The sequence below is a fragment of the Notothenia rossii genome (assembly GCF_949606895.1).
Source record: "Notothenia rossii genome assembly, chromosome: 8".
In the NCBI taxonomy this organism is placed as follows: Eukaryota; Metazoa; Chordata; class Actinopteri; order Perciformes; family Nototheniidae; genus Notothenia; species Notothenia rossii.
In genome coordinates, this window is record NC_136906.1 from 65,686,292 (window position 1) to 65,712,681 (window position 26,390).

At 39.7% G+C, this 26,390-nt stretch overlaps 2 protein-coding genes across 2 annotated transcripts in view; one reads left to right on the plus strand and one right to left on the minus strand.

Annotated features, from left to right (window-relative positions):
• The window catches only part of xkr6b (XK, Kell blood group complex subunit-related family, member 6b), a 45,361-nt gene extending 36,308 nt beyond the window's left edge, over positions 1–9,053 (minus strand). The window contains exon 1 of the mRNA XM_079644713.1: positions 8,119–9,053. Within this exon, the coding sequence (XP_079500839.1) occupies positions 8,119–8,684 (566 nt within the window). The 5' untranslated portion in view covers positions 8,685–9,053. The remainder of the gene's footprint in view (positions 1–8,118) is intronic.
• A 5,601-nt stretch (positions 9,054–14,654) lies between these two features.
• On the plus strand, positions 14,655–26,144 carry mtmr9 (myotubularin related protein 9). The gene is made up of 11 exons (XM_079646281.1): positions 14,655–14,721; positions 15,110–15,299; positions 16,081–16,189; positions 16,285–16,410; positions 17,352–17,525; positions 18,125–18,342; positions 18,926–19,087; positions 19,386–19,527; positions 20,133–20,353; positions 20,731–20,882; positions 23,802–26,144. Exons 2-11 carry the CDS (start codon positions 15,118–15,120, stop codon positions 23,963–23,965), a joined length of 1,650 nt encoding a protein of 549 aa, XP_079502407.1. The 5' UTR covers positions 14,655–14,721; positions 15,110–15,117; the 3' UTR covers positions 23,966–26,144.
• Positions 26,145–26,390: the final 246 nt, after the last annotated feature.

Sequence of the window (26,390 nt, forward strand, 5' to 3'; positions counted from 1 at the left end):
CATTTACTCTCCCTGTACTGGATTTAAGAGTCTCTGCAGCACCAGAAATGTGATTACAATCGCCCTCATGTTAGCTACCCATTTATTTAAGTGGTTTTTACCTTAGGTTTAGTCACCAAAAACATTCCATTATGATTTCCATGATAGTTTAAAAGGTGTATCCGCCTGTTTATCAAGCACTGAAACGTGTTTGATTTCAAATAAATCCAGCATGCTGAGTCAAACCTGAATCAGTTTTCTGGCAATACTCTCTAATTCAATAACTCAGCTTGAAGTCAAATCTTGATGACTCTCAACCAAAAACAGCAATTGAATCTCCTTTTTCTCTTCCTCTGCTACTCGAAAAAGCCGGAGCACATATTTCGTGTCATTTATTCTGTCTCTTTACCCCCAGCTGGGAAACGTTCCCGAGAAAGCGGGCTCTCTTTCGCATTTTGATAGGCTCCTCTGCCGCGTAATTGGGGGTTTTCTTTAAACGCCAGCTTTAAAGGTTTGTCCCCTGTTATCATTGCTAATGAGAAAATGAGTAGTGTGGCACAGATATGCTCCAGAGCTACAATGGAAGTGTAATGTGCTGTCAGTAAATAGCACACAGTGTAGTCTGATGTGTACCTTAAAGGTGGGTTATGTCATTTATTTCAGAAACAAAACTTTTTGTTATATTCCATGGAATGCTCTTAACATCCCGATAGCAATAAATATCTTAAGTGCTTTGACAATAAATACATAAAAAATGTCATCTGTGGAAGCCGTAGTACTGTAAAAAGCACGAACAATCATTTGAGCCGGCCCGGCTAAAATAACTGGATGGCCTACCTGCCTGTCAGCCTTCCATCTGTGCACAAACTTATCTCGTGCCCTCATTGGTCATGTGTGCGTTTGTGTGTGTTGGGGGAGGGGCTCTGTGAGGAAGTGGCAGATTTGTTCCGGTTGTGTATTTTCAAATTCTAGCGCACTCGAGCTGGTTTCTCCAAAATGACCTACCCCACCTTTAAGAGGGATAAATGGCTTCTGACTGTGCCTGTGTGCTCTTCTCATCTTTTGTTCTCAAATGCATTCGAGGGACTGGTATTTTCATGTTTTTACTATAGAAGGAAGTGGGGAACTTGTAAAAAACATTTCCCTCATATGCTTTTACAACAATGGGAAACAATTGGATATATTAAGAGACGTTCCCACACTCCTTTACTCTGCCAATAAACTGAATGAGCAGCCCACTCCAGTCCCAGCCGTCTATAACCCATTCTCCTCTCTCTAAAGTAGAGGGAACAAGATGTTCTCATATTTCGCCATTTTAAACTCTCAATACATAATCATATGGAATGTCACCAATTTATCAAAGCCTTCATCTTTTCCCTTTTGTACCCCGTCAGCTGTTTTCCTTTTCATATACGGGGCAGCTGGTTGCTTTGTATCATCTCGACGTCTCGCCTCACTGCGTGTACAAACCTTTTTTGGCAACTACAAGCAACCCAGCCAGCCAAGAGAGGCTTTAGTCGACTCCTTCCCAGTCTGAATGAATATTTACCAGGCTGGGAAACAGAGGCAGATGTCAACCATGAGGCGATTTTCGTCGCCTTGCTCGGCGGTGAGCCCGCACTCTTGTTCTGGATTAACGTGTAATCCAAGCATCAGATTTGTGGTGTCAAACATTTTGTACAATTGCATTTCTTTGGCTGCTACAGAACTGGAAAATTCGTCAAGAGCCAAGATTTACAGTTTCAGTCATGTTATAATGAGAAGAAGGTATTCAATGGAAATATTATCACTGTGGTGTCATTTAACCCCTGCACATATGGAAGATTAGTAATTTAATAGACTGAAGTGCATTGCTTCTTGGCACTTAAGTGGAATATATTAAATCGAACAATAACACAACCCACACACTGTCTCCTCGACAGAAGCCAGCATTGTGAAAAACAACAGTAATTAACAAACATATTTTCAGTAACTCTCCCGAAACCCACCGCCAGCTCTATTCATTATAATTGACAACTTTACTCAAATTATTTAACTTCATTTATTTTTTGTTGATTTAATTGAACTCAAACCAAAAATACACTATAACCAAACAATAATATAAGTTGATTCCACCCCTTCAATATACAATAAACAACCAAGTGTGCACTGAACATAATATTAAGCCTTATATCTTATTTCAAAATATCAAAACAAGACCCACATCTATCAGATTTCATTGTGTCTCTGGTGCTGTGCACAACATTGATATCCTTGCCTCAGGCCTACGACACCCAATGAGTCAGAGTTAATCAATACAAACTCTCATGTACACAACCTGTGTGTTTCATTTGGCTGGCATAAGGCTGCATGTTGTCGAAAATGCCAATGAAATGCAATAAAGCCAGAATGTCAGCACCAGACAGCTCCCGAGTCTTGTTCAACGTATTGCATCTGTTGAGTTTTTAAACAAACATAAACTGGGTAATCCAAAAATTACCACTTTACAAAGACCCCTGCAAACTACTGTCCTCACTGACATCTAATCAAAAGACATCAAAATGGTTATTGATGCCCAGGCTGAAAAGAAAAGGTTTCAATAGAATAATAGATAGGGATGTTTTATGCAAACGATGTATGGTCAGAATAACTGCACTTATTGCATATTGCCCTTGCATAAAGTTGAGGGACTTTCAACAAACAATTGAAATACCAAAACACGAGCACAGGCCAACTTGATCCCGACTTAAATCTCCAAAAAAGCTGGATCCTACATTTCCCACAATGCATTCCTATAATACATTTTGAATACAGCCTTCATTAATACCTCACTTCTCAAGCTCAAGCCAATGTCATTTTTTTTTCCCATTTTAAACTCCTACAGAGCAACAGAGAAAATTACACAGCTGTTTCCAGATGTACTGTGATAAGTGTGATGAAGTTCATGAGTGAGTGCCCCTTTAATTCTGTGTTTAACCACATTCAAGTATTTGGTTACTGTTCTGTTTTTTTAAATGCAGGACATTGTCAGTATCTTTTTTAATAACACAGAGAAATATAAAGTCTACTGAATAGATGTCGATTCTCAGCAGCCACTGAACAAAAGAATGCCAGAAATATGCTACAATAATTATCACAGAAGACAACACCCAACCCAATTCTGCTGGGATTTCCTAACAACAAAGAGCTTCCAAAACTTTCTAAAAGGACTTCCTTGGGGAGCCAAGACGGATGCATTTGTTTTTTAAGTCAAATGCTAATTTGGGTTTGCACTGATTAAGCTGTCCATCGTGTCGCCTCTCTGTATGTGTGATCCACTGTGTGCCTGAGCATATGTGAGTGGAATCTGTAAAGCTTAAGAGGACACTGTCTGAGAGGATGACAGGACGGAGGTGTGAAGAGACAGAGACAGAACGGGATTACAGACGAGAGAGGGATCCTCCCCATTCTGTCAGCAATTAATAAGAAAATAACTGCAAAACCAGCTCTGCGGTCCTGTCATCGGCTCGGTCCTCAGGTGCACAGAGGGAAGGCAGCAAATTGAATGAAGAAATGAAAATAGGCTTGAGTAATGAGGCAGTGTTTTGGACTCCTGTCAGCACTTCATCTTGTTCTCCTATATTAATGATGGCAAAACATTTCAAAAACAGATAATGTGGCATCTTGTTAAGAATGCTGAGGACTGGCAGTTCCTTTGAAATCCTGTCATTCCCCGCATGATGAAGAAATATGAGAGATTCAGATAGGGAATTGCACCATATACTGGAACTAAAACGTACTGTTTAATAAATATATTCATGCCAATTAATATAATGTAAGTTGATAGCAGATGCTGCCTATTGTTATTCTGGACTCTCACAGTGACTAACAATCTCCATATCAAGTGTTGTAGGTTGTGAACTCTCACTAAGCTGACAAGAGCAGCTTTTGACCTTCGACCCCAAACCAGCATCCAGGCAGAGGATGTCCGAGGGGAGACAGTGGCCTGACAAAGAACCCGCGCCCAAAGCTTGGTGCTGTCACAACATACACACCAACACATTATCTTTCCTTAGAGTTCCTCATGAGCAGGTTTCTATGCCGCTATCATAGGTCAAGATGTACTACTATAGCTGTAAATCTGAAGCTAGTCCAACTGCTGTACTGTGGTTTGCATGGTTCTAATATCCTGGAAAACATTTACTTGTGTCCCACTACACCAGGGGTCTGCAACCTTTTCGACCAAAAGAGCCATTTTGCTCCTTTTTCCCAAACATTTTTTTTGTCTGGAGCCGCAAAACATATTTTATAGCTTGATAGCTAATAAAGTTGTATTTATTTCTATATCAGACAAAAACTACAGTTTTTTTGCATTTATTAGGCTATTTATTACATTATATACAACTGTTAACCTCTAATAAGAAACAAAGAACTCCTATAAGGAGAATTACAAATAATACACAGACCTACTTTAAAATAAATTAAACACAGCACTTGGGGAGTCCTCTGCACATTTGAAGGGATTTTTTTTTTTATTAAAATGGGCCCACTTTGAAATAAATAAAACATATAGCTGCACCCTAAAAAGAGTTAAAGGTAGGGTAGGTAAGAGAAACCAGCTCGAGTGCGCTAGAATTTGAAAATACACAACCGGAAAAAATAGGCCTCTTCCTTCAGACTTTCTTACAGAGTCCCTCCTCCAACACACACAAACGCGCATCATCAATGAGGCCACGAGATAAGTTTGTGCACAGATGGAAGGCTGACAGGCAGGTAGGCCATCCAGTTACTTTAGCCGGGTCGGCTAAAATGATTGGTCGTGCTTTTTACAGCGCTACGGTTTCCAGAGATGAATTTTTGTATGTATTTATTGTCAAAGCATTTAATATATTCATTGCTATCGGGACGTTAAGAGCATTCCATAGAATATAACAAAAAGTGTTTTCTGAATAAATTACATACCCCATTGAATTATGACTGAAGATTGTCAGCTGTCTTCCTCTCCCTTGTTGTTTCTCGATACGTAAAGGCTGCAGCACCGTTGACAACTTCTCTCTACATATCAAACATACCGGTAAACCAGCATCGTTTGCTGTGAAAGCATATAACCCTGTCCACACATAATTAAATCCTGTGTTCCTCCGGTACTTTTCTTTGACTTATCCAAAGTTCGCTCATCGAGCCGCGGGTCCCCGCGCGGGCGCCTCAAAGAAAAGGTACCGCTACGGGACCGTAGCAGGATGTGACGCATATTTTAGTTTACCTAATTAAAACCGTTTTGTTTTTTATTTATGTGTCACAGTATCACCTCTAAATACAAGATACGAAACATTTTCAACCGTGCAACAAAATATAAATAGTTCTACAAATACTTTTTTTATTTCCTTCTTATTTTTGTCTAAGCTCAAGGGAGCCAGAGCAGTGCCCCTGGGCCGCGGGTTGCCAACCCCTGCACTACACAAAAGTTTGTAATTTAACAACATCAAACAAAGGTTTCAAACCACAAAAGAACCGATTCAATGCTCACACCAATGGAATAGCATTCATTCCCATTACAAATACATTTTCATGCCACAAAAATGTCTATTGCTTAAAGCCAGCTTTTTTTGATCAAGTGTAATGTTAACACAGAAATACCTAAGACACAACAAAGTCGTGTTTTTTTTTCAACATTCATAAAGGAATAGTTTGACACTTTGAGAAATGTGGTTAATAGCTTTATAGCTTCAGCTAGCAGCTAGCTTAATTTAGTAATGTTAGCATTACGTTGGAAACAGCTTCTCTGTACAAAGGTCACTATTCTCATATAAACAGCACCTCCAGGACTCAATGATTCAAATGTTATTTAATTGTTGAATTAGAAAAAAGCAATGCCATTGTACAGATTTAATCAAACCAAATAAAGCGTGTTCGTTAGCGAGCATCTCGAAAGGCTATTAGATTGATTTTGTTAGCTTTGGACAGAACTAGGCTAGCTGTTTTCTGGTGTGTCCAGTCTTTGCTAAAGCTATATCCTTCTTGTTGCTATATATTCACTTTTACTTTCGACATGAGAGAGGCAATCTTTGAAAGCCTCTGCCAGAAAGCAAATATTTACCAATAAATGTTTAACTATCTGTGTTCGTCTTTAATCCAATAATGTGGCTGCTACAAAACATGGACACAATCTATAACATCAATCTACACAAAGTCTTCTTCAACTATACCGAAGAGACATAAAGTACATTACGCATACAGGAATGATTGGAGGCATGACCAAACATCGAATGTGCTAGTTAGATTATGTGACTCCAGAGCAGTTTGTTCCCTCCACACTGCTGCTTCCTTTCCAGTGACACCACAGAGAGATGTCTGCTGACTGTTAGAGAGAGGTTAGACATCTTGAGATGCTCTCACTTTACTTTCACCAACCACCATAACCACCAACACAACAAATTACTTTGACATGTGCAACAGTTCCCAGCATGCCTCATATCTTCTTACCACTACAGATATGAGCAGAGTAATCAATTGAACCACACTGGAGTAAATAAACTTGAGCCAATACAACTGCAGGGAAATCAATATAATAGCCTTCAGGTGCAGATTAAAATGAGTCTGATGAGGAATGCAGAGTAGTCTCATTCTGGGAAAACCCATCTTGACAGGGTATGCACGGCCATCCACTAAATTAAACCTGAACATAAGAGTGGAGATGTTCTTTTCAGCCAAAAGCATATTAGGTTTATTTTTAGACTATATTGTGAGAGTGGATATGTAAAACTAGGTATTCCATTTAGGCTTGTGGCATTTATTTTAGTTTTAAAAGGTAATTTCAGTTCGAATTTTACTCCCAGTTTATGCATGTGAGTAATTTAGCCTGGGGCACACATGTTCTTGTGCATTAGACTTAAACACAATCATGGCATAAGCCATTGGCCTGATGAAGAGCAGAGGCAGCTATACTAACACAAACAACAGAATCATTGGTCAGTCTGTTGCACAAAAAAACACTACAAAACACTATAAACGTCGACTGAAAAGCCAAAAGTCCAGATGGAATGATGTGACCCCTTCCTTTGAGTCTTACTGTGTGCTTTTTTACATTTTTTAAGCCTTTGGCTGTCCTCTCAGAGCAGCCATCATGCGTTACTTTTTTTCCATTAAATGCCAGCCACTGCGTCTGTCTGCACCAAAAACAACTCGCAGCTTCCACTGAGCAGCCCAAATGGAGTAGAAGAGCTGCGCACACCACTGTCACATTTCACTAGTAGGCTGTAGCCTCTACATGCCACAGATTACGCGCAGACACGTACACCATGAGTATCCCCTCGGTCCCCAGACGCATCAATGTGTATGGTCAAAAAGCGGATTTGGGGAGTATAGATGTCGAGCGTCGCCGAGGAGTCGATGACATCATGTCTGTGGGGGGGAAGATGTAGTTTTGTGAGCTGTGAAAACAGATGCTCGTCTGTCCTCTAGTTGCAGAGTTGGAGTATTTGACGCGGGGAGGGAGAGGGGGTGAAATGAGGCAACCGTGTGCACTGCGATGTGAACGGCGCGCCTGACGCACACTCAGACACACACACACACACACACACACACACACACACACACACACACACCCACCCACCCACCCATACACACACACACACACACACACACACACACACACACACACACACACACACACACACACACACACACACACACACACACACACACACACACACACACACACACACACACACACACACACACACACACACACACACACACACACACACACACACACACACACACACAAGCTGTCGGCTACTACCTGTCTGTCTTTGAACAAATAGCCCTCTTCCCTCCCGCACAAGCGCAATGGCGCACTGTGATGAAACAATCACAGCGGTGCTAAATCTGTGCAGCTGTAGCAGTTTGGTCTGGACACATTTGGATGAGGGGCATGGGAATTGTTGCAAAGCGTGTAGAATTTGTATTTTAAACGCATGCATGTTTGACAACACACAGTGGAGACTCGGAGGCGAGCGTAATGGCATCACCACGGTGCTGCTTTTCACCCCTGTCAGGTACACAGCAGCGGGTTATACCAGGTGACAGTCAGGAGGAGGTTAGAAGGCTGAGAGTGAGAGGAGCTGGGAAAATTGTGCTTTGGACGTTTTTAGGTGAAACAAAACTTGAAGTTTGTCTTACCTCCACACTTGTCCCAACTGAAAGATGTGTATGACGGTCTGCCAGACCCAGACAGAGAGGAGGCAACACCTGTCTCTTTGCAGACTTGAAACTCTCCGGTTACTCAGCCCCTCCACGGAGCCCAGTCCTCCTCCAGTGTAATCCTGCACAAACCACCTGAAGCTCAGGATCTGGACCAGGACCGAGGGCACCAGCACGAAGAACAGGGTCAGGCCTGACCACAGGAACTCCTGCTTGTGGTAATAGTCGATGGCCAGCCACAAATCGGTCCCCACGTCCCAGAAAAAGACCAGCAGCGCCAGGATGATCCACAGGCAGTCCAGCCAGAGGCGCTCCTCCTGCGGTGGCCGCGCCGAATCTCTCCCCTTCCCCTTCCCCTTTCCCCGGAGGTAATGCAGGCAGGCGCTCCGGCAGCCCCAGTAGCACGACGAGGTGTGGCAGCAGTGGCAGATATGGAAAGAGCTGCTGTTCCGATTGTCGTCCTCTCCCGTCCCCACCACCTCGTCCAGGTTGTGCAGCTGGGCGAAACCGGTGACGACCCCGCGACCATCGGATTTCGCTGCCATCTTTCCCTCTGATGTTCCCACCTCCTCCGGCTTCCGGGGTTCGTGACGACACTTCCCTGACACCTGTTTTGCACCCCAAATGTTGGAGCCATCTAAACGCGGGGTGTCAGTGCGTCGCCGTCCCCGGATAGCGCACCAGTGGCGCCACGGACGCAGCACATCTTGTCTTCCTCTCCCCCTCTACTGCAGATCTATTCCCTACTTTTGGCAATAATCCAATCTAAAAGTTCAAACTATTTATTTTGGAACTCGTTTATCCGTCTGGGGTCGTCCACTTTTGTACCTGTGCATTCATCTAATTTCCCACTGCGCAGTCTTTTCCCTCTCTGCAGCTCTCCTCCAGCTGCAAGTCGAGTGCCATGAACAGACCGTCCCTCCACTGTCCCACCCCGACGTTATTCATCCCCCCACTTCCCCCCTCCTCCCTCACTCTGTCTCCCTCCTCTCTGTCTCTCTCACTTTCTCCCTCTCACCATGGTTGCCATCTAGTGTCTCGTTTGAAGCCCCCCAAAATATGCAGGAGAGACTGCATGATGTAATGCAACATGCCCCATCTCCACCAAAGGGAGTCTTTCCTGTTGTTTGAGCATTTCAATCAGCCAAAGTGACACACTGTGGGGACACTTTTTGAGGAAGGTCGAACAAAAGCATAAAGCTGTGCTACTGAAAAGACATTCCACCCTGAGTTTAATGCTCCATAAAGGGTTTATAATTACCTTACTGTGATTTTTAGTGATTGTATTGTCAGTATAGTTGTGAAAACATAAATTACCTTTGAACAATCTGAATCAAATGAACTATCAAAGTGAGTGTTGGAAGTGGATCTCTGCAATACATGATATATATATATGTGTATATTTTCTGTAAAAGCATCAATAGTCAATCCAGAGTATCAAGAATCAATAGGTGGTGAAAAAAGGTGGTGGACAATATTGTGATTCTTCATATCAGCCAACCCTAGTTCAAAGTAATTGTAATGGCCTGACACTAAAGCTATAGGAGGCTTCTACAAGTCCTCTGGGTAAAAAATGGATCTATAGGTGAATCCATTGATGGTTGCTATAGAGACATGTTGGGTTTTCCCTCTTTTTCCGCAGCATTTTTTCAGCAGGCTTTAAGGGTGTGCTGTCAGTGACATTTCCCCCTCGGGTTGCATTTAAAAGTAAAGTAAGTCCACTGCAGGCTCAACAACACAGTGATTAGACAGAGCCCACTGAGCTGCCATGCAGGGTCACATCCAGTGTGAGAGTGATTGGATCATGTCCATCCCCCCACTGCTCTGCTCTCCTGCTCAGATGCAGGATTTGAGCTGTCCGGTTCTGAAGCAGTGCTGAACCCAAGACAATGGAAAACAGTGTTATAAGAACAGTTCAAAAGCACAGGATCATTTCTTAATCATAATCAGAGTGACTGACACGTTTGTTTTATACAATTAAAGTTGACCAGAAACACCCTAACCCACAACCTTAACTGTCAGGTTTATTGTGATAATATTGTTAACTTGAGTCGGATTCATTTGGTCACTCACATTAATTCCAATCCAAACGTATGTGAAGACTGTAACTAAAATGTCTTTAATCAACTATACTACAGTAATTACATCATGCCACCATAAACCTACAAAATGCCTGGATTAAGAATTCGATTTGTATGCATTTCAATTGATTATATGTTTATATATAGCTATTTATTGTACTTTACTTTTCTACAAAGTGTTCTTGTTTGTATTTATTCATCTAAAAATTATTTAACAAAATATGTTATACAGAAAGAAGTGTGTGTATTTTTTACTACAAAAAGTGTGATTTCCTTTGTAACAAAAATGACACCAACTCCTCTTCCCTCACTCCCCCAATGCTCTATACAATCTATAAATATGCAAACATTTCTTTGAAATATAAATCCGCAGTTGAATGTTCTAACCCATCATTCGGTGAAGCTCAAACATCCAAGAGAAGAATAATAAACCACAATCTTTTTTTGAGTTCCAAACATTATCAACATGTTCACCTCTGCTGGTCTCGTGAGTAATGACATATCACATTGGAGCGAAATGTCAACACATTACAGAGAGGTAAAGCATGAATAGCTGCAGGCTTCTCTCTCTTGGTGTGAACTGCCAGGGTAAGAAATGTTATTGGACCAGTGAGGAGGAGCCCAGAGCTACATTAATTCACTTAATTATTTCTCATTGGGTTCATTGGACCAGTTCTCTGGTTTTCACATCAAATCACCCATATGTTTTCTTGTTAAATTACAATACCTTTAAAACACTCGTTTGGAGCTACACTGAATCTAGTTTTTCAATTAAAAATGATTACCGATTTCATGCAGAAATTACCAACATCTACAAACATGCTATGTCACATGTCTTACTTTCATTTCTATCAAGGGTTGTAAGCAGTGGAAGAGGAAAGAGCTTTGTTTCTTAAATGTATCAAAAGTCACTGTGAGCAGCAAGACAATAAGGGTTGGGAAGATACTGGAGGAAAACAATCCTAAAATATGATCTAATGCTCGCAAGATAATTTTTCAGATCAGTTAGGCCTCCTCAATGCCTTCTGTGTAGCACACTTAGATCTAATATCCACTGCAAAGGCCTCACAGCGATGAAAGAAAATCAAATCAGTTGACATCAACTCAAATTATAAAGCACTTTTCAAGCAAGTTGTCACAAACCGCCTTAGAGGGCCACAAACAAACATTAGCAGGGCAAATGCAGAAGCACACATTAGATGAGGCAGGAGTAACACAAAACTAAGAGGCTAAAATGAGGAAGATGATAGATACATCCATCCAGAAAACGTTTGTCTATTAAATACATCATTTGTGGGCTAAAGAAATACAATTGATTCATTGATCCTTTTAAAAAAACAAACGTTGGATCATTATACTGCCTATGTTTTAAATAAGAAAAAACTGAAATGAAAAAGGAAATGAAAATTGAAAAACAGCTGTCATGCTTACAAGGTTTACAGCAGCACGTCTGTGGAAGGCGCTACATGTGCTTCATATTAATGAGAAAAAAAAGTATAAATCTATGAGCTTTTTCACAGTATTTTTGAGAAGTGTTAAGAGTAGCTGTAAATGTAAATGTCTCAATAAAAAACTCTTTCTGTGACACAAACAACGCTGAACAAACCTAGCCAAGCTGTAATTTAAATATACTGTAAACCACAACAAGTACAATCAGTACTAGCCAATACAGCTCTATTCAAAAACAAATCTGAACAAAAAAGAAATGTACTATTTGGAATCAAATCAAATCAAGTTGTATTTATATAGCACATTTATAAACGATTTTTGGTCGAGCCAAAGTTCTGTACATATAATAAAAATAGCCTACTTGGAAGATATCATTTGTGAACACTTGATGGAGCTTTAATTAAAGAACTAAAGGAAGTTTCTCAGAGAGCCTACGCAACACATTTTGGAATTAGACTCCAAACCCACATTTATGTCATCTTCCGCGGTGACAGACTTCTCTGATTCACTGGACATGCCCGAAATAACATCGCACTATGTAAGAGAATGAACATTAAGCACACCATCCACAACAGAAGGTTGAATGAGACATTGTCTCTACAAGAAACAGGATGAAAAGCATGGGTGAGTAATGGTTTCGGTGTGTGGGCTCAAGCTGTCAATCCTTAAAATTTGCTGGATGATGTTCCCAAATGCTCGTCAAATATGTCAACATCTGATCTGTGTGATGTAAGCGAGCATTCAAATTTGGAAACTCAGAGATAACATCATGATCATTGTGACATGTTGTAGTTACTCCACCAGATCTATGACTATGCTTTTAATGGAACATGTAGATTCGTGTTGAGCAAGATTATTAATATTTTCCTTGAATTCCTCCAAGGCAGTGAGAGCTGTGAAGTGTTATCTCTCTAAACATTCATCTGCTGACATGAAAGTTAACATTTTATCACTGAAGCCTTTATAAGTAAATCATCTCCTCCTGCACAGACATATTTGTTTTAGCACCCTGTTAAATAAAACATAGAGGTTGGGTTACTCTATTGTATCCTGCGTAAGGCTGTGAAATGAATATTTGCTATGAAAGCACTTTTTTTTTATCAGCGCATCTTCCTTTTTAAAAAAGCCACAGCGAAGCAACTTTTCCTCAGAGGAAGGGCAGTTATTTGGTTTGTAAAGAAACGTCGGGTTTCATTTTCAATTGAGCTCAGGCCTCTGTACATGATGTGGGCTGGGAAAGCCCAGAGCGAACCATCTATTGTGAAGCGCAGACAGGCTGCAACTGAAGCAAATACTGCACTGCTTTGCAATGCATCACTCACACACTCACACACACACACACACACACACACACACACACACACACACACACACACACACACACACACACACACACACACACACACACACACACACACACACACACACACACACACACACACACACACACACACACACACACACACACACACACACACACACACACACACACACACACACAAAGATGTGTCTGAAACAAACCCAAGCCATCTGCTCTTTTTCTTCTTCTCTCTCCAAAAGTGCTACCCCCTTCAGGGAGTCTCCCATCCAAGGGTTGTGTGAGCGTTAAGATCTCAGCATCGAGGCCTCCTCACTCTACTAAGAACTACAGACAACATCCTCAGGCAACAACTCTTTTCTCACAAATAAACTCTCAGCTGCTATTAGGGAAGCCGGCTCTCCCATGATCTTCAAATAGACTCAAACTCAATCTTTTTAGGAGTGGGTGTAGCTTTCTATTTTACTTTAGATTAATCAAGAAATTACAAGGTAAGTCCTTTTTTCAGGGTACCACACCCTCATCTTCACCAAGCTGTATACTCTGCTATATCTACCAAGGGATTGCTGTAACCCCTACACAACCTTTCTACCTGGAACTGGTTTGTAAAGAGCTGAAAATGGTCTTGTATCATTGGACTGATTTTACAGATATCTTAACATGAGATTTACAGTTAAAATATTTTTGTATCTGACATTTAATGCCGTTTCCCAAGCCATGCAAGGAGGCTTAAGTCTTTGTAATCTCCCTCTCAGATGTTATGCCTTCTCCATGCTGCTTTGCAATTGCTTGTAGATTTAGTAACATTGTAAAAATACTGTAATTGGTCATTTGTTGTTTATTCATTTTTTTTCTGTGGCCATGATATGTTTGCCTACCAGTGCCCAATTTTTTTATGAACCTGATTTAATTAAATTTGGACTGCCAGGTTTGCTGCTTCCCAATAGTTATCGATAGGTCTCTGTCATCATGCGGGCGGCCTGTCTGACCAACCAAGAGCTTTTAAATCATTCAGTTTGCCTGAAGAGTCTGCTTTGATATCTGGGGGGTATTTCTCATGCAGATGAACCCCACCTTTCATAGATATCAAGGTGTTATTGAATTACGGGGACATTCAGATCAGTCCTTTAACACTATGGATCTCTCAAGATTGTTCAATGTCACCACCTTGTGTCCTTTTTTAATATTGCTAGGGGTTTCCAACAGCTGGGGAGGAAAACATGGATGAGCCTAAAATGCAAAAGCAGCTTCATATAAACAACAGAACTTGAGACTTTAGTGCCATGGAGGAAATATGTTGTTCTTCAAATAATTCCATTACATAAATATCTATATTTCCCTAAGTACAGATATTTACTAATCTACGAGATGATTTAATGACAAATACTCAACTTTTTAACTTCAAATTCTATGGGCAATTTAGACTCGACTACCAGGATGAATTGAGTATTTCCTACATGTTACATACATACATTGACACTTTGATTTTATTGCATATTTTTGGTCCCATTTAATCCAGAATTGGGTTTATAAACGCGTATTTAACAGTACCGTTGTTATCCAAAGTGACTGGGATGCACAAATTATTATTATTATTATTATTTTATAAAGAATATGGGGATCTGCTACTGTATGCAGATTATCCTGAGTGTCACAAGTCAGTTGTTTCCTGTCGGCTTGTTTATGTGAACGTACCAGTCTCGCCCATTCACAAATATAACGAAAGAGATTCAGGTAATTGTACGATTAATAATTGTATCTTAAACGAAACACGTACATTGTTTCACTGCACACTTAAAGTGTGTGTAATGTTGTAATTTCGACGTGAATATAAACATGTCGGACGATGTATACGGTGTGACACTGCTAGCTAGCAAACTAAGGTTAGCCACTTCATTTCCTGAGTCTAGCTAACTTGAGCTAGCTGACATGTTATTGCCGCATTAAATTATGTAATGTTAATGTTAATGAACTTACATGATGTGTTTATTTAGAAGCAACACAGCAGGGCTAACGTTAGCTTGTCTCAGCAGTAGTTACGTTAACTAATACGCAGCGTTGTTGTCAGTATGCTTTGAAAACCATCATCTTGTTTCTGCTGTGTCTGCTGTCGTTTCTTCAGGTCAAATCATGGAGTTTGCAGAGCTGATTAAGACCCCCAGGGTGGACGGGGTGGTCTTACATCGGCCTTTTATGCCCACTGTGGAGGGAACTCTGTGTTTGACTGGCCATCACCTGATTCTCTCCTCCAGACAGGACAACACAGAAGAGCTGTGGCTGCTTCACTCAAACATTGACTCTATAGAGAAAAGGTGATTTTTTTATTGACTGTTTTGAGTATTTTACACCTTTTTCCTAATTTGTGATTCAGGCAATGTAATGCTCACACTAGAGTTTCATTAGTTATGTTAAAAAGACAATCACACATGAAAAGGTTTGTGTTGTGCAGTGCATTTTGTATCATTGTTTGACCTCTTTATAACACCATTGTGAACACTCATCTAGGTCAACAGGAAACTATTTGGTGAAGTGATTTCAGAAAAACATCCGGCTGTGAAAACACCACAAAAAAAACAATTCAATGCAACTCTGTTATTCCATGCAACAAATATGGGCATTTCACTGCATTTTTTTGTCTTCTGTTTTACCATTATGCTCTACTTTTATCTACTTTTGAAATGGAAAGAGGATCTGAAACTGCTGTGCCAGAAGTTTCAATCTGAGTGTATCTTGTCACTGCAATGATGGCGTACACTCGGGTTCCGGCGGTTGAGAGTTGATTTTGTATGAGGGGAAAAAGGGCAAGAGATTAAGAATGAAACTTAAGCTGTTAAGAATATCAAACAAAAAAACTCCTCTGTATCCCCAACATAACTATAGTAGCAATTTCAAGGGACAAACTATATCGCTGAGGCCTGAGCTTTGGTGGAATTTAGATTGGAGTATTACTTAAAGCACACAAATCTTTAGGTACAGAATATATTTAAGTTCCAGGAGGAACCCCAACCCCTACAGTGTTTTATGCAGGGACGTTTTGTCCTTTTTCGCTTTTAAGTTCATGTTTTTAATCAAATCGTCCGACTTCCCTATTAGATTTGTAGGGTCTCTGGGAACCATCATAGTCAAATGCAAAGACCTGAGGGTGATCCAGCTCGACATCCCTGGCATGGAGGAGTGTCTCAACATTGCCAACTCTATTGAGGTAAAGAAACACCATGGCAAAATATTCACTTTTACCTTTTTTTTATGTCAATTTTGAATGTGTTAAACTGAAACACATCCTTTACTCCTCTCTAGGCTCTGTCCACGCTTGATATACTCTCCCTGATGTACCCTTTCTTCTACCGGCCCATGTTTGAAGTCATAGAAGACGGCTGGAAATCATTTCTTCCCCTGGATGCCTTTAAAGATTTGGAGACGATGGTATGGACTTGATTAATGGCAAATATTTTCACACTTAATATTCTTCAAGTTATCTTTTGTACTAGGGCTGCTCGATTATGGCAAAAATCATAATCTCGATTATTTGGGTCAATAATTGTAATTGCGATTATTCATTGACTTTGAAAACATCCATTTATTGTACTTTAAAACAAATACAAATAATAATTTTAACTTTTTAACTGTTGAATTATACATTCAGGGTAATCAACTGGAAAACCAATACAAAATAAAATAAATTATACATTCATGTCAAATAAATAATATCAAAATAATAAATACCAATAAACAAGATCAACAAACATGTTGCAGTGCACTGTCACAACCTGAAAACTCCTTGACATATAGCCAACATTTTGGTAAAACATATTCAACATATTCCACTCAGTTAAACATTAAAGGCTGGCCCACCGTCATGGTGCAGAAGGAACAGGAAATAAATGTTGAACTACAATTTAAGACCAAATAAAAATGTTTTGGCCACCATGGCAAATGCTGGTAGGGCTGCTCATGTCATCTCTTAAAGATTTTTTGCTGGAAACACCAGCCTGTTTACATGGTCTGGTTTCAGAGATGAGCGCAGGTAGGTGACAATATTGCCACCTGTACTGAAGACTAGGATTTTGATAATTTGGGTCAATCATTGATATCACGATTATTAAAAAACGATTATCCATTTACTTTGAAAACATCAATTTATTGGAGAATCTTTTTTTGAACAGCATGTTTTTAACAGTTGATTACCCTGAACTTTTTGTATAACTCAACTGGGAAATAAATAAATAATCGTTTTATTTGGATTACGTTGTTTTCGTAATCGTTGCAAGCCATAATCGTAATCGCGATTTAAAATACGATTAATTGAGCAGCCCTATTTTGTACCCAACATCTGTCTTTTACACTGTCACCATTCCTCTTAACAGACAGATGAGTGGAGACTGAGTGAAGTCAACAAGGACTTCAGTGTGTGTCCATCGTACCCTCCTCTGGTGGCAGTGCCCAAAGATATTGATGACGACACGCTGAGGAAAGTAGCCAGCTTCCGTCACGGTGGCCGTTTCCCAGTACTGAGCTACTACCACAAAAAGAATGGCATGGTGAGCACCTGGGGAATTGCGTTTTTTATGATTTCTGCTGCGAGAAAAGTGTGGATTTATTTTAGCATGTTTTTAGTTTTAATTGTAAAGGGTTCTTACGGTCATTAAAAACCTGGAAAAGTCATGGAAATTCAAAATGCAGATTCCAGGCCCTGGAAAAGTTGTGGAAAACAATATTTTTCACAAAGTTTTGGAAAAGTCATGGAAATGTAATTAAAGTTGGATCAGATATCATTTATATTTTAGCTAATCGCCGAAATAGTAATACTATAATGATAATACATACTGTATCGTATAGTAATGAAACGTAAAATGGCATTTAACTGTTGAGGTGTTTTGCTGGTGAGAGATTTTAGTGACTTTAGCGTGTAGAAGCTAGTAAGCCTATTGGATTTGTTTTAGATAGGCACAACATGTTTCATATGCAGACCTTATGTTCCTGTTCCATGTTAAAATAAACCATTTTCAGTGGTACCGCTGAGACAGTCATCTTTGGTCATGGAAAATGAGGTAAAGGTCATGGAGAAGTCATGGAGAAGTCATGGAAAATCATTGGTGAAAAAGTGTATGAGCCCTGATTGTACGGAATCTACTTTCAGGTGATGATGCGTTCAGGGCAGCCTCTGACAGGCACCAACGGGCGGAGGTGTAAGGAAGACGAGAAGCTGATCAATGCCACCCTGCGGCCGGGCAAACGTGGCTACATCATTGATACGCGCACAATTAACGTGGCCCAGCAGGCCAAAGCTCGAGGTGGAGGGATTGAGTCCGAGGCGAACTACCCCCAGTGGAGGAGGATTCACAAGGCGGTCGAAAGGTGAGCGGCCATTAAGGACTCCATTTGATCCATAAAGTGATAAATAATATTTGTGCAGAGTTCTACCAGCTACTGTGTTTGAATGGAATGTGATATAAATTAAATATAATTCAAATGTGCTGCACTCTCATCAGCTGTGTTAGACGCATTAATGCAGTAATAGTCATAATCCAGTCATTTAATATGATTATGGAATTAGCTATTACCCATAAGGAGTACTTTTACTTGCTTATTTTTTTTGGATGCCAATGCTTTTGTTCTTCAACTTCAAGTAGATTTTGCATGCCGGACTTTAACTTGTAACTCAATATTTCTACAATTTATTTTAAGAATTTAGCTACTTTTCTAAAAAATAAATGTGTGTACTAACACCATTGCATACCGATACCATTTGTAAAAATCAAGTTTTTCAACATTCGAAAACTGATATTAAAATATATATTATTTAATCAAACGTTTTTGGTATTCAATATTTCTTTTTTTCAACAGCGATAAAATGAGTCAATAGAAAGACCTTCACTTCAGACCAAACCTCAAAAATAAACATCAGTCATTTATTTTGCGACTAATGTTTCATTTGCAGATCTAACGTCCTCCAGGAGAGCCTGATAAAGCTGGTGGAGGCGTGTAACGACCAGTCGCACAGTATGGACCGCTGGCTGAGCAAACTAGAGGCTTCCAACTGGCAGACCCACGTGAAGGAGATCCTCACCACCGCCTGCCTGGCTGCTCAGTGCATCGACAGGTCAGGGAACAATGTTTAATCTGCTTTTTATACTAATAAACCAGTAATATGTTTCACAATAAGTCTTCTTTGCTCACACTGACTCGTGTGTGTGTGTGTGTGTGTGTGTGTGTGTGTGTGTGTGTGTGTGTGTGTGTGTGTGTGTGTGTGTGTGTGTGTGTGTGTGTGTGTGTGTGTGTGTGTGTGTGTGTGTGTGTGTGTGTGTGTGTGTGTGTGTGTGTGTGTGTGTGTGTGTGTGTGTGTGTGTGTGTGTGTGTGTGTGTGTGTGTGTGTGTGTGTGTGTGTCTCTCTCTCTCAGGGAGGGGGCGTCAGTGCTGGTTCACGGCACAGAGGGGGCAGACTCCACCCTGCAGGTCACCTCTTTGGCTCAGATCATCCTGGATCCGTCCTGCAGGACCATCAGAGGCTTCCAGAGCCTGGTGGAGCGAGAGTGGCTCCAGGTACACTCGTGGAACCTCCGCCCAAATATGTATCACCCTTATGATGTATTATTATGATGTATTATCATAGGTCTCAGATGTATACAAACATGTCTCTGAAGTGTTTTTCTCAAAACACCAAACAGTTTCAGCCCTGTTTCAAAAGTGCTGATTCTCTGTCTTTTACTTTAGATGAAAATAAGTGCCAAAAATCGTTATGACATCATAAAGTGGGCAAAATCTGATCGGCTCCTTTTCAGACAGGTTTGTATATAAATGGATCAGGACAAAAAGAGAAAGAATCTTTTTTCCTGAAACTTTCAGAATCTCTTTAAACAGAGGGGACACATGTTTATGTATAAAAGACATGAAAAAGTGGATTTTGCATAATAGGTGACCTTTAAATTACTGAGACTTATAAGGAAAGTCATCTTAAATGCTTGAAAATACACACCGTTCTTATATACAAATTGTTATTCATACAACGGTTATACAATAAACAATATGGGCACACATAGGGTTCCAGAAACATTTGCACCTTAATCAAGTAAGCATTTTATCACCATGATGGGTGTGGTCTTTGCACTCCTTCTCCTCACCTCTGACCTATTTACTGTCCGTCCCAGGCGGGTCACCCCTTCCAGCAGCGCTGCGCTCAGTCGGCCTACTCCAACAGCAAGCCTCGCCAGGAGGCTCCGGTGTTCCTGCTCTTCCTGGACTGCGTGTGGCAGATCCTGCGCCAGTTTCCGTGCTCATTCGAATTCAGCGAGAGCTTCCTGGTGCTGGTGTTCGAACACTCTTATGCCTCTCAGTTCGGCACCTTCCTGGGCAACAGCACAGCTGAGAGGTGAGTCTGAAGTCTGGTGAGGTTGCTCCACCAGCTTATGTCGGCCATTAGCTTATTGATTTTGTTTTGCCAGGTACACATACCTTATTTAATGCTAGACCTGAAAATGTATAAAAAGAGTGTCCATAAAGCTGTATGTTTGTAAAGTGTGGTTTCACTTAATTTCATGTAACAAAGCATCACGTATTCCTTTATTCCATATCATGGATCTCTAAGCAGCTACACAGTTGTGGATTATGTGACTTTTGTTCCTTGTAATGTCTTGTTCCTTTCAAGATATTTTACTTTTTCATCGAGGAATATGTAATTGTACAGATTTCAAGCCCAGTGTTTACAATCTGTTGCAACCACCTAACATCCTCTCATCCTTTCCATAGAGCCAAACTGTCTCTGCCTGAGAAGACTGTGTCCCTCTGGTCCTGGGTGAACCGGCCCCAGGAGCTGGAGCGTCTGACCAACCCGCTCTACGAGGCCAACAGCCTGGTCATCTGGCCCTCTGTGGCCCCCCAGAGCCTGCTGCTGTGGGAAGGTAGGAGACAGATACCCCAATATATCACAGATCTTAACATTTTTTACAGTTAGTGTGAATACAGCTGGGAAAAACTACAGATAATCTGCCCTAAATTCTCCTTAGTCTCATCTATGATTACTTTTTTACCTCAGGCAGACCTTCTGTAATCCCACCACAAGGGAGAGCCATTGGTTTCACCCTAGTCGATGGTTTCACCACTGTTACATGCTGAAGCGTACATACATGTCATTTACTTTGGGCCCTATGTTGAAGACATAATTACAGCTGTCCAAATATTTTTACGTTAATGGGAGATTTGTCAAAGCAACAATAAACAGTGTTTAAGTTTTTTTTTTTTTGGGACATTTTCAATTTATGTAACTTAGAGAATAATAATAGATACAAAAATCACTACTTTTGAAGAAGTGAAAACCAAAGCAAGCTTAGTTGCTTAAAAAAAAGTGTAGGCAATATGGTATGTTATTGTAATATCATTATCATATACAACCATATCCAAAAGTCACAAAGAAAATCCACACTGCTGTCCAAACTTCATATTCATAATCTTTTTTACCGTATTATCGATTTTTATTTTATTTTCAAAAACGTAAAAAAATAACAAATTATTGTTATTAATATTAGGGTTTTCAAACTTTTAAATTCTTCTTAGTTTTTTTGTATAATACTTATCCAATTAGATGACCTTCCGACCTTCTCTGTGAGAATGAACTATCAATATAACAAAGTTTTCTCTGTGGATATTAATATTTAATATTGTTCAGCACACAGGTATAATAAAATAAGTAAATGTTTGGTTTTTGGTCTGAAATAGTGTGCGAGCTGTTTTTAACCTTCCAGCAGTGAACATCCAGCTTGCCTCCTGAACTACCACATGTGGCATGTGGCCTTTTGGCTCACATGACTTTCCCTCTCGTTCGGCTCCCGAGACCTTAACATTTTGGACATTGCTTAGATAGCTTCGCTGGCACCTCGTTGGCGTGTTTGCCCGCCATGTTTGTCTTATTATAGGTCGCACAGAAGGTGTCCTCGCTGGCACCTGGGCAGTATATATTTCTATATATTTGTCCCTCAAACAAAACAACAATGTCAACTTATTTTTGTTTTATTTGAGGGACAAGTTTTTGATTTATGCTCCTAACTTGATTTCAATTATGCAAAAATACTTTTACCACCTTTTTAATTAAAATAAATGTTGTGTTTCAATGCAGCAAATGATGGAGCCAGCAGTGAAACAGTGAGGTTTCATTATGCTTCTGCGTGGGCGAAGTGTATGTATACTGCTCTTTTCTCTCTTAGTGCCCTTAAGCCTTAAACTAACCTCCATACAAAACACAGTGAGAATGAGAGTATATCACGCCGCTCTTTCATCCTACACTCATTACAGATTTCAGATTTGTTTCTAGTGGTTTATGGTCGACTTGAGTATCCACTGCTTTCCCAACATTTCATGAATTCTGGGGTATACAATGAATCCATTACACACATTTTAAAAAAAAGTCTGAATAAGTTAGTATCATTGCTTTCTAAGTTGCTATATTTAAGATGGACAGTGGAAGTTCCTAAAGGATGGAGATGTCTCAAGTATAGCTAACAATCGGCAACTCACACCAAAAACAGTCTCGATGAATACATAGCCCGACAGGTAAAACGAAAATACGCTTTTTTTATTTTTATTTCGCTGAACTGTCCCTAGAGGGAGCTTTAGTTTAGAATGTGGTAGGGGTTTTCCAAACACAAACTTTATGATTAACTTTTCTTTGAACCTTCAAAGGGATTACGTAGATTACAGTAATTGTGGGTTCAGTGCAATTGACTCCAAAAAGTCCCAGTGCAGTCTATTTTGAGTTTGCTGACTCATCAGCTCAAAGCAGACGCCATTCATAAAGAAAAGCAGTGTGGAGAGGGGGTGTGTGACAGAGGAGGGGTTACTAGGTTCAGGCGAACCTGTTAGAGGGGCCCCTTTCCTGCTTAAAGCCTCAGCCCCTGATTCTATATGAAGTATGAGAACAACTCAAGCACGTGAAATTCAACAAACACCCGGCTTATGTGAGCCTTTGAGAGTGACGCACACTCAGGGTCCAACCAAAAAGCACCCATGGACGTCCATATCTGTAGCTCTTCCTGTCGACACAAAGAGGGACAGGAGCTATGATTAGATGTGTCGAGCAGTGTCGTCCATGTTGGCTCACTGTCGTGTCTTTGTCTAGCATTTCAGAAACAGGGATGGTTTAACCGTTTCAGTAATGTGTGTTCCACAAATGTACACATTGAGTTCCAGTACCCTGCCCCAATTTGATTTTATAATATGTGTATTCTACTTCTACTAATCTGGAATCTAATCCACCAGTAAAAACATTGAGACAAATACGTTTTTTTTTCTATTTTTACAAAATATAAATGAATAAAATGACAAGATTATTCCCCAAAATAAGTGATTTCTTAGCCGTATGGATACACAGTGATCTGCCTTTTTTTTGGTACACTATTTGACGATCATCTACTTTGACAGCAAAGGTGTTCTTGGATTTCATCGTTTCATAACATTTCCTGCAAACTTGACTCAATATGAATCCGGCTCACTTTTAGAAAAGCTGTTGTGACATGATTTGATTTCAATGGATACAGTTTCATAAAGATATCAGGATCTTCCCTCTAGTTAAGACATGCTTACAGCATACTACAGCATTTTGAGCATTTGGTGTTTATTATTCTCGGTTCAATCATGCTAAACTATGATGGTAAATGCTTCTGTATCCATCTAACTCAAAGCGCTCAAATAGCCGCTAGCAACACTGTAGACTCGTAGTGTTGTTTGAGCATTACAGGGAAAAGAGACACCACTTCCTTGGTTATACCTGTTCTACTTTATAAATACTTCATAGATAATTCACTGTGCTCTCCTCTCTTCTGTCGCAGGAGTGTTTCTTCGTTGGAACCGCTCCTCCAAGTGTTTGGACGAGGCCTATGAGGAGATGGTTCATATCATTGAATACAACAAGGAGCTCCAGAACAAAGTGAACAGCTTGCGCAGGCAGCTGGCCCAGCTGGAGACGGAGGACGCTCTGCTGCAGACGCCTTAGAGAGGAGGAGAGAGGGAGGGAGGGGAGAGGAGCGAGAAGGGAGAACGAGGTAGAAAATGTGAAAATGTAACTAAACAGATAACAGGCCAGTTATACATTATTTTCACATGTTTGAGAGTTTACAAGTCAAACCATTATATCTAGGAGAATGTGTGCATGATGGATGATGGCACATTTTGGTTTCCTAACAGATGAACAATGTAAAGGAATGGCCTTAAACACAAATTTAAGATTTTCCACTCATACAATAATCTTATGTCACCCAGTTTACATAACGGAATAGACTGAAATAGTGCCCTAAAGCATTACATTCATAAAGCGTTAATTTAATGCTAATTGAACCATGTATTGTCATTTAAGTTAAGCAGGAGTGAGAGGGTAAGACACAAACAAAAATCACATAATCTCAGAGTCCCCTTAAATAGATTGAAACAATTAGTCTATAAACCAATCAGTCAATCATCCAAAACATAATTGAAAGCTGTTAAGTTATAAAAAATAAACATTTCAGTAATATTTGAAGACAATACGGCAAACATTTCCTGGTTACACTTTCTAAAATGTCCGAATTCGCTGCTTTTCCATGTCATGAATCACTGTAAATGTATTATCCGTCGGTCAGGCAATTAGAAGTCATCTTGAGGTCTTGGACATTTGTAAAGGCATATTTTTTCCCTTTTTGGCATCTCATCACCTAAATGATTTAAAAACATAGTAAGATTAAGGACAATGAAACTACCTTTACTGAAGAATTAGTGCACAGCTGTGTGTGCAGAAAATAACTGATCATTCCGAAGAATTTCTGGGCATTGTTGTTGTTCATTAATTTACTACAGGGTACTCGTTTTCACCAAACATCCTGCTGAATGTATATTCCACTAAAGCACTGCAGAGTAACTATGGCAACATATAGGGTGCTATAAGACGGCATGTGACTGCTGCACGATGAGATGATATAATAAGCGTAGGAAGGGTCAGCGCCTACTCTACTGTATGTTAATAAGGATCTGACCAAAATATCTTGTGTAGTTATATGGTCCATTGAGGAGCACAGCTGGAGGTATTGAGAAAGACTTATTTAACACAAGCTTATACACATTTAGCCTTTTTTCAAACTCAGTGTGTGTATTATTAGTCAAATATGTTTGACATTGATGCAGAAATGAAAGGTCTTGTTGCCACAGTGATGCTGGCCATGTTGGTCAAATGAATATAAGCAAGACTTAACAGAGCTGATGGAGGTTTAAAATATTATTTTAATTTCATATATTACTTTAAAGACCAATCTACATTTTGGTTATTTAAGTTATGTTATAATTGTTGCTTTCAAGTACATTCTCAAACTAAAAGCACATCAGCTGTTTTTAGTTCATAACTAATGTCATTTGTGTTAAAGGCCTCATCAATAATTAGGAAAATATAATATATGTCTTGTAATAAGCATACTTTTTGTTGTCAGCTTGTAAGTACCAGTTGAAAACATTAGAAAGTATATGTATTTTTATTATAATACATAAAAAAAAAAACATGGCAATATATCTAAATGATGTCGAGCAAACTGTAGCAGATGACACAGACTTTATCAAGGCTTTATCCAAGTGATCATTTTCTCAACAAATAATTTGTGTCTGCAAAGTTACATTACAGCTCGTCTTTCAATGCTGTCCATGGGTGAAGGTAGCCTCCTTAGCATTAGACTAAGAAGAAAGCTTTTTGCTGCACTTTAAATACAAAGAATGCCAGTTCTTAGTTTACAAATCCACAGTGGTCATCCTTGGCCAACTGTGTTTGTTTTGCCAGTAAGATATGTATTTTTCTCTGCTGGTGGTCATGTCATCTTCATACATTTTGCTTTAAGAATGATTTTATATTCACACTAAACACAACCGATTCCAGCCACTACATTAAGCTGCTTTGTAAAGGGAACGTTGTTTAAAGCTGCATGTTTTCCTTCTGCCAGAAACAGAGAACACCTTGCCTCACATTGCTTTGGTGTGTATGAGTGGAACCATTAAGTCAAGCTGATGGTTAGATTTACAGGTTTACACATTTCCTATGCTTGCCAATGTGAATAATGTTATTGTTTATTGATTGTGGCTTTGCAACTAAACTCTACTGTGTTTGTGCAATGCCTTACTGCAAAATCAGAATAAAAAATAAGTAATTGTATTACTGCTGATCAGTTGTTTGTAAAACTATATTATTGTTTAAAAGATTAAATGTTTTTTTCAAATTTTCAAGCCATTAAACATTATAGCTCAACAACATGTTTGATTCTTTTAATATTGAAGTATTTTTACTATATTTGTACTTAGTTAGCAAGTGGAACATTTAGCAGCAATTGAACTTAGATATACCTTAATCATTACAACTCTATATGGTGACTAAATTACGTTGTATTGGCTAAATACCAAACACTACAGCA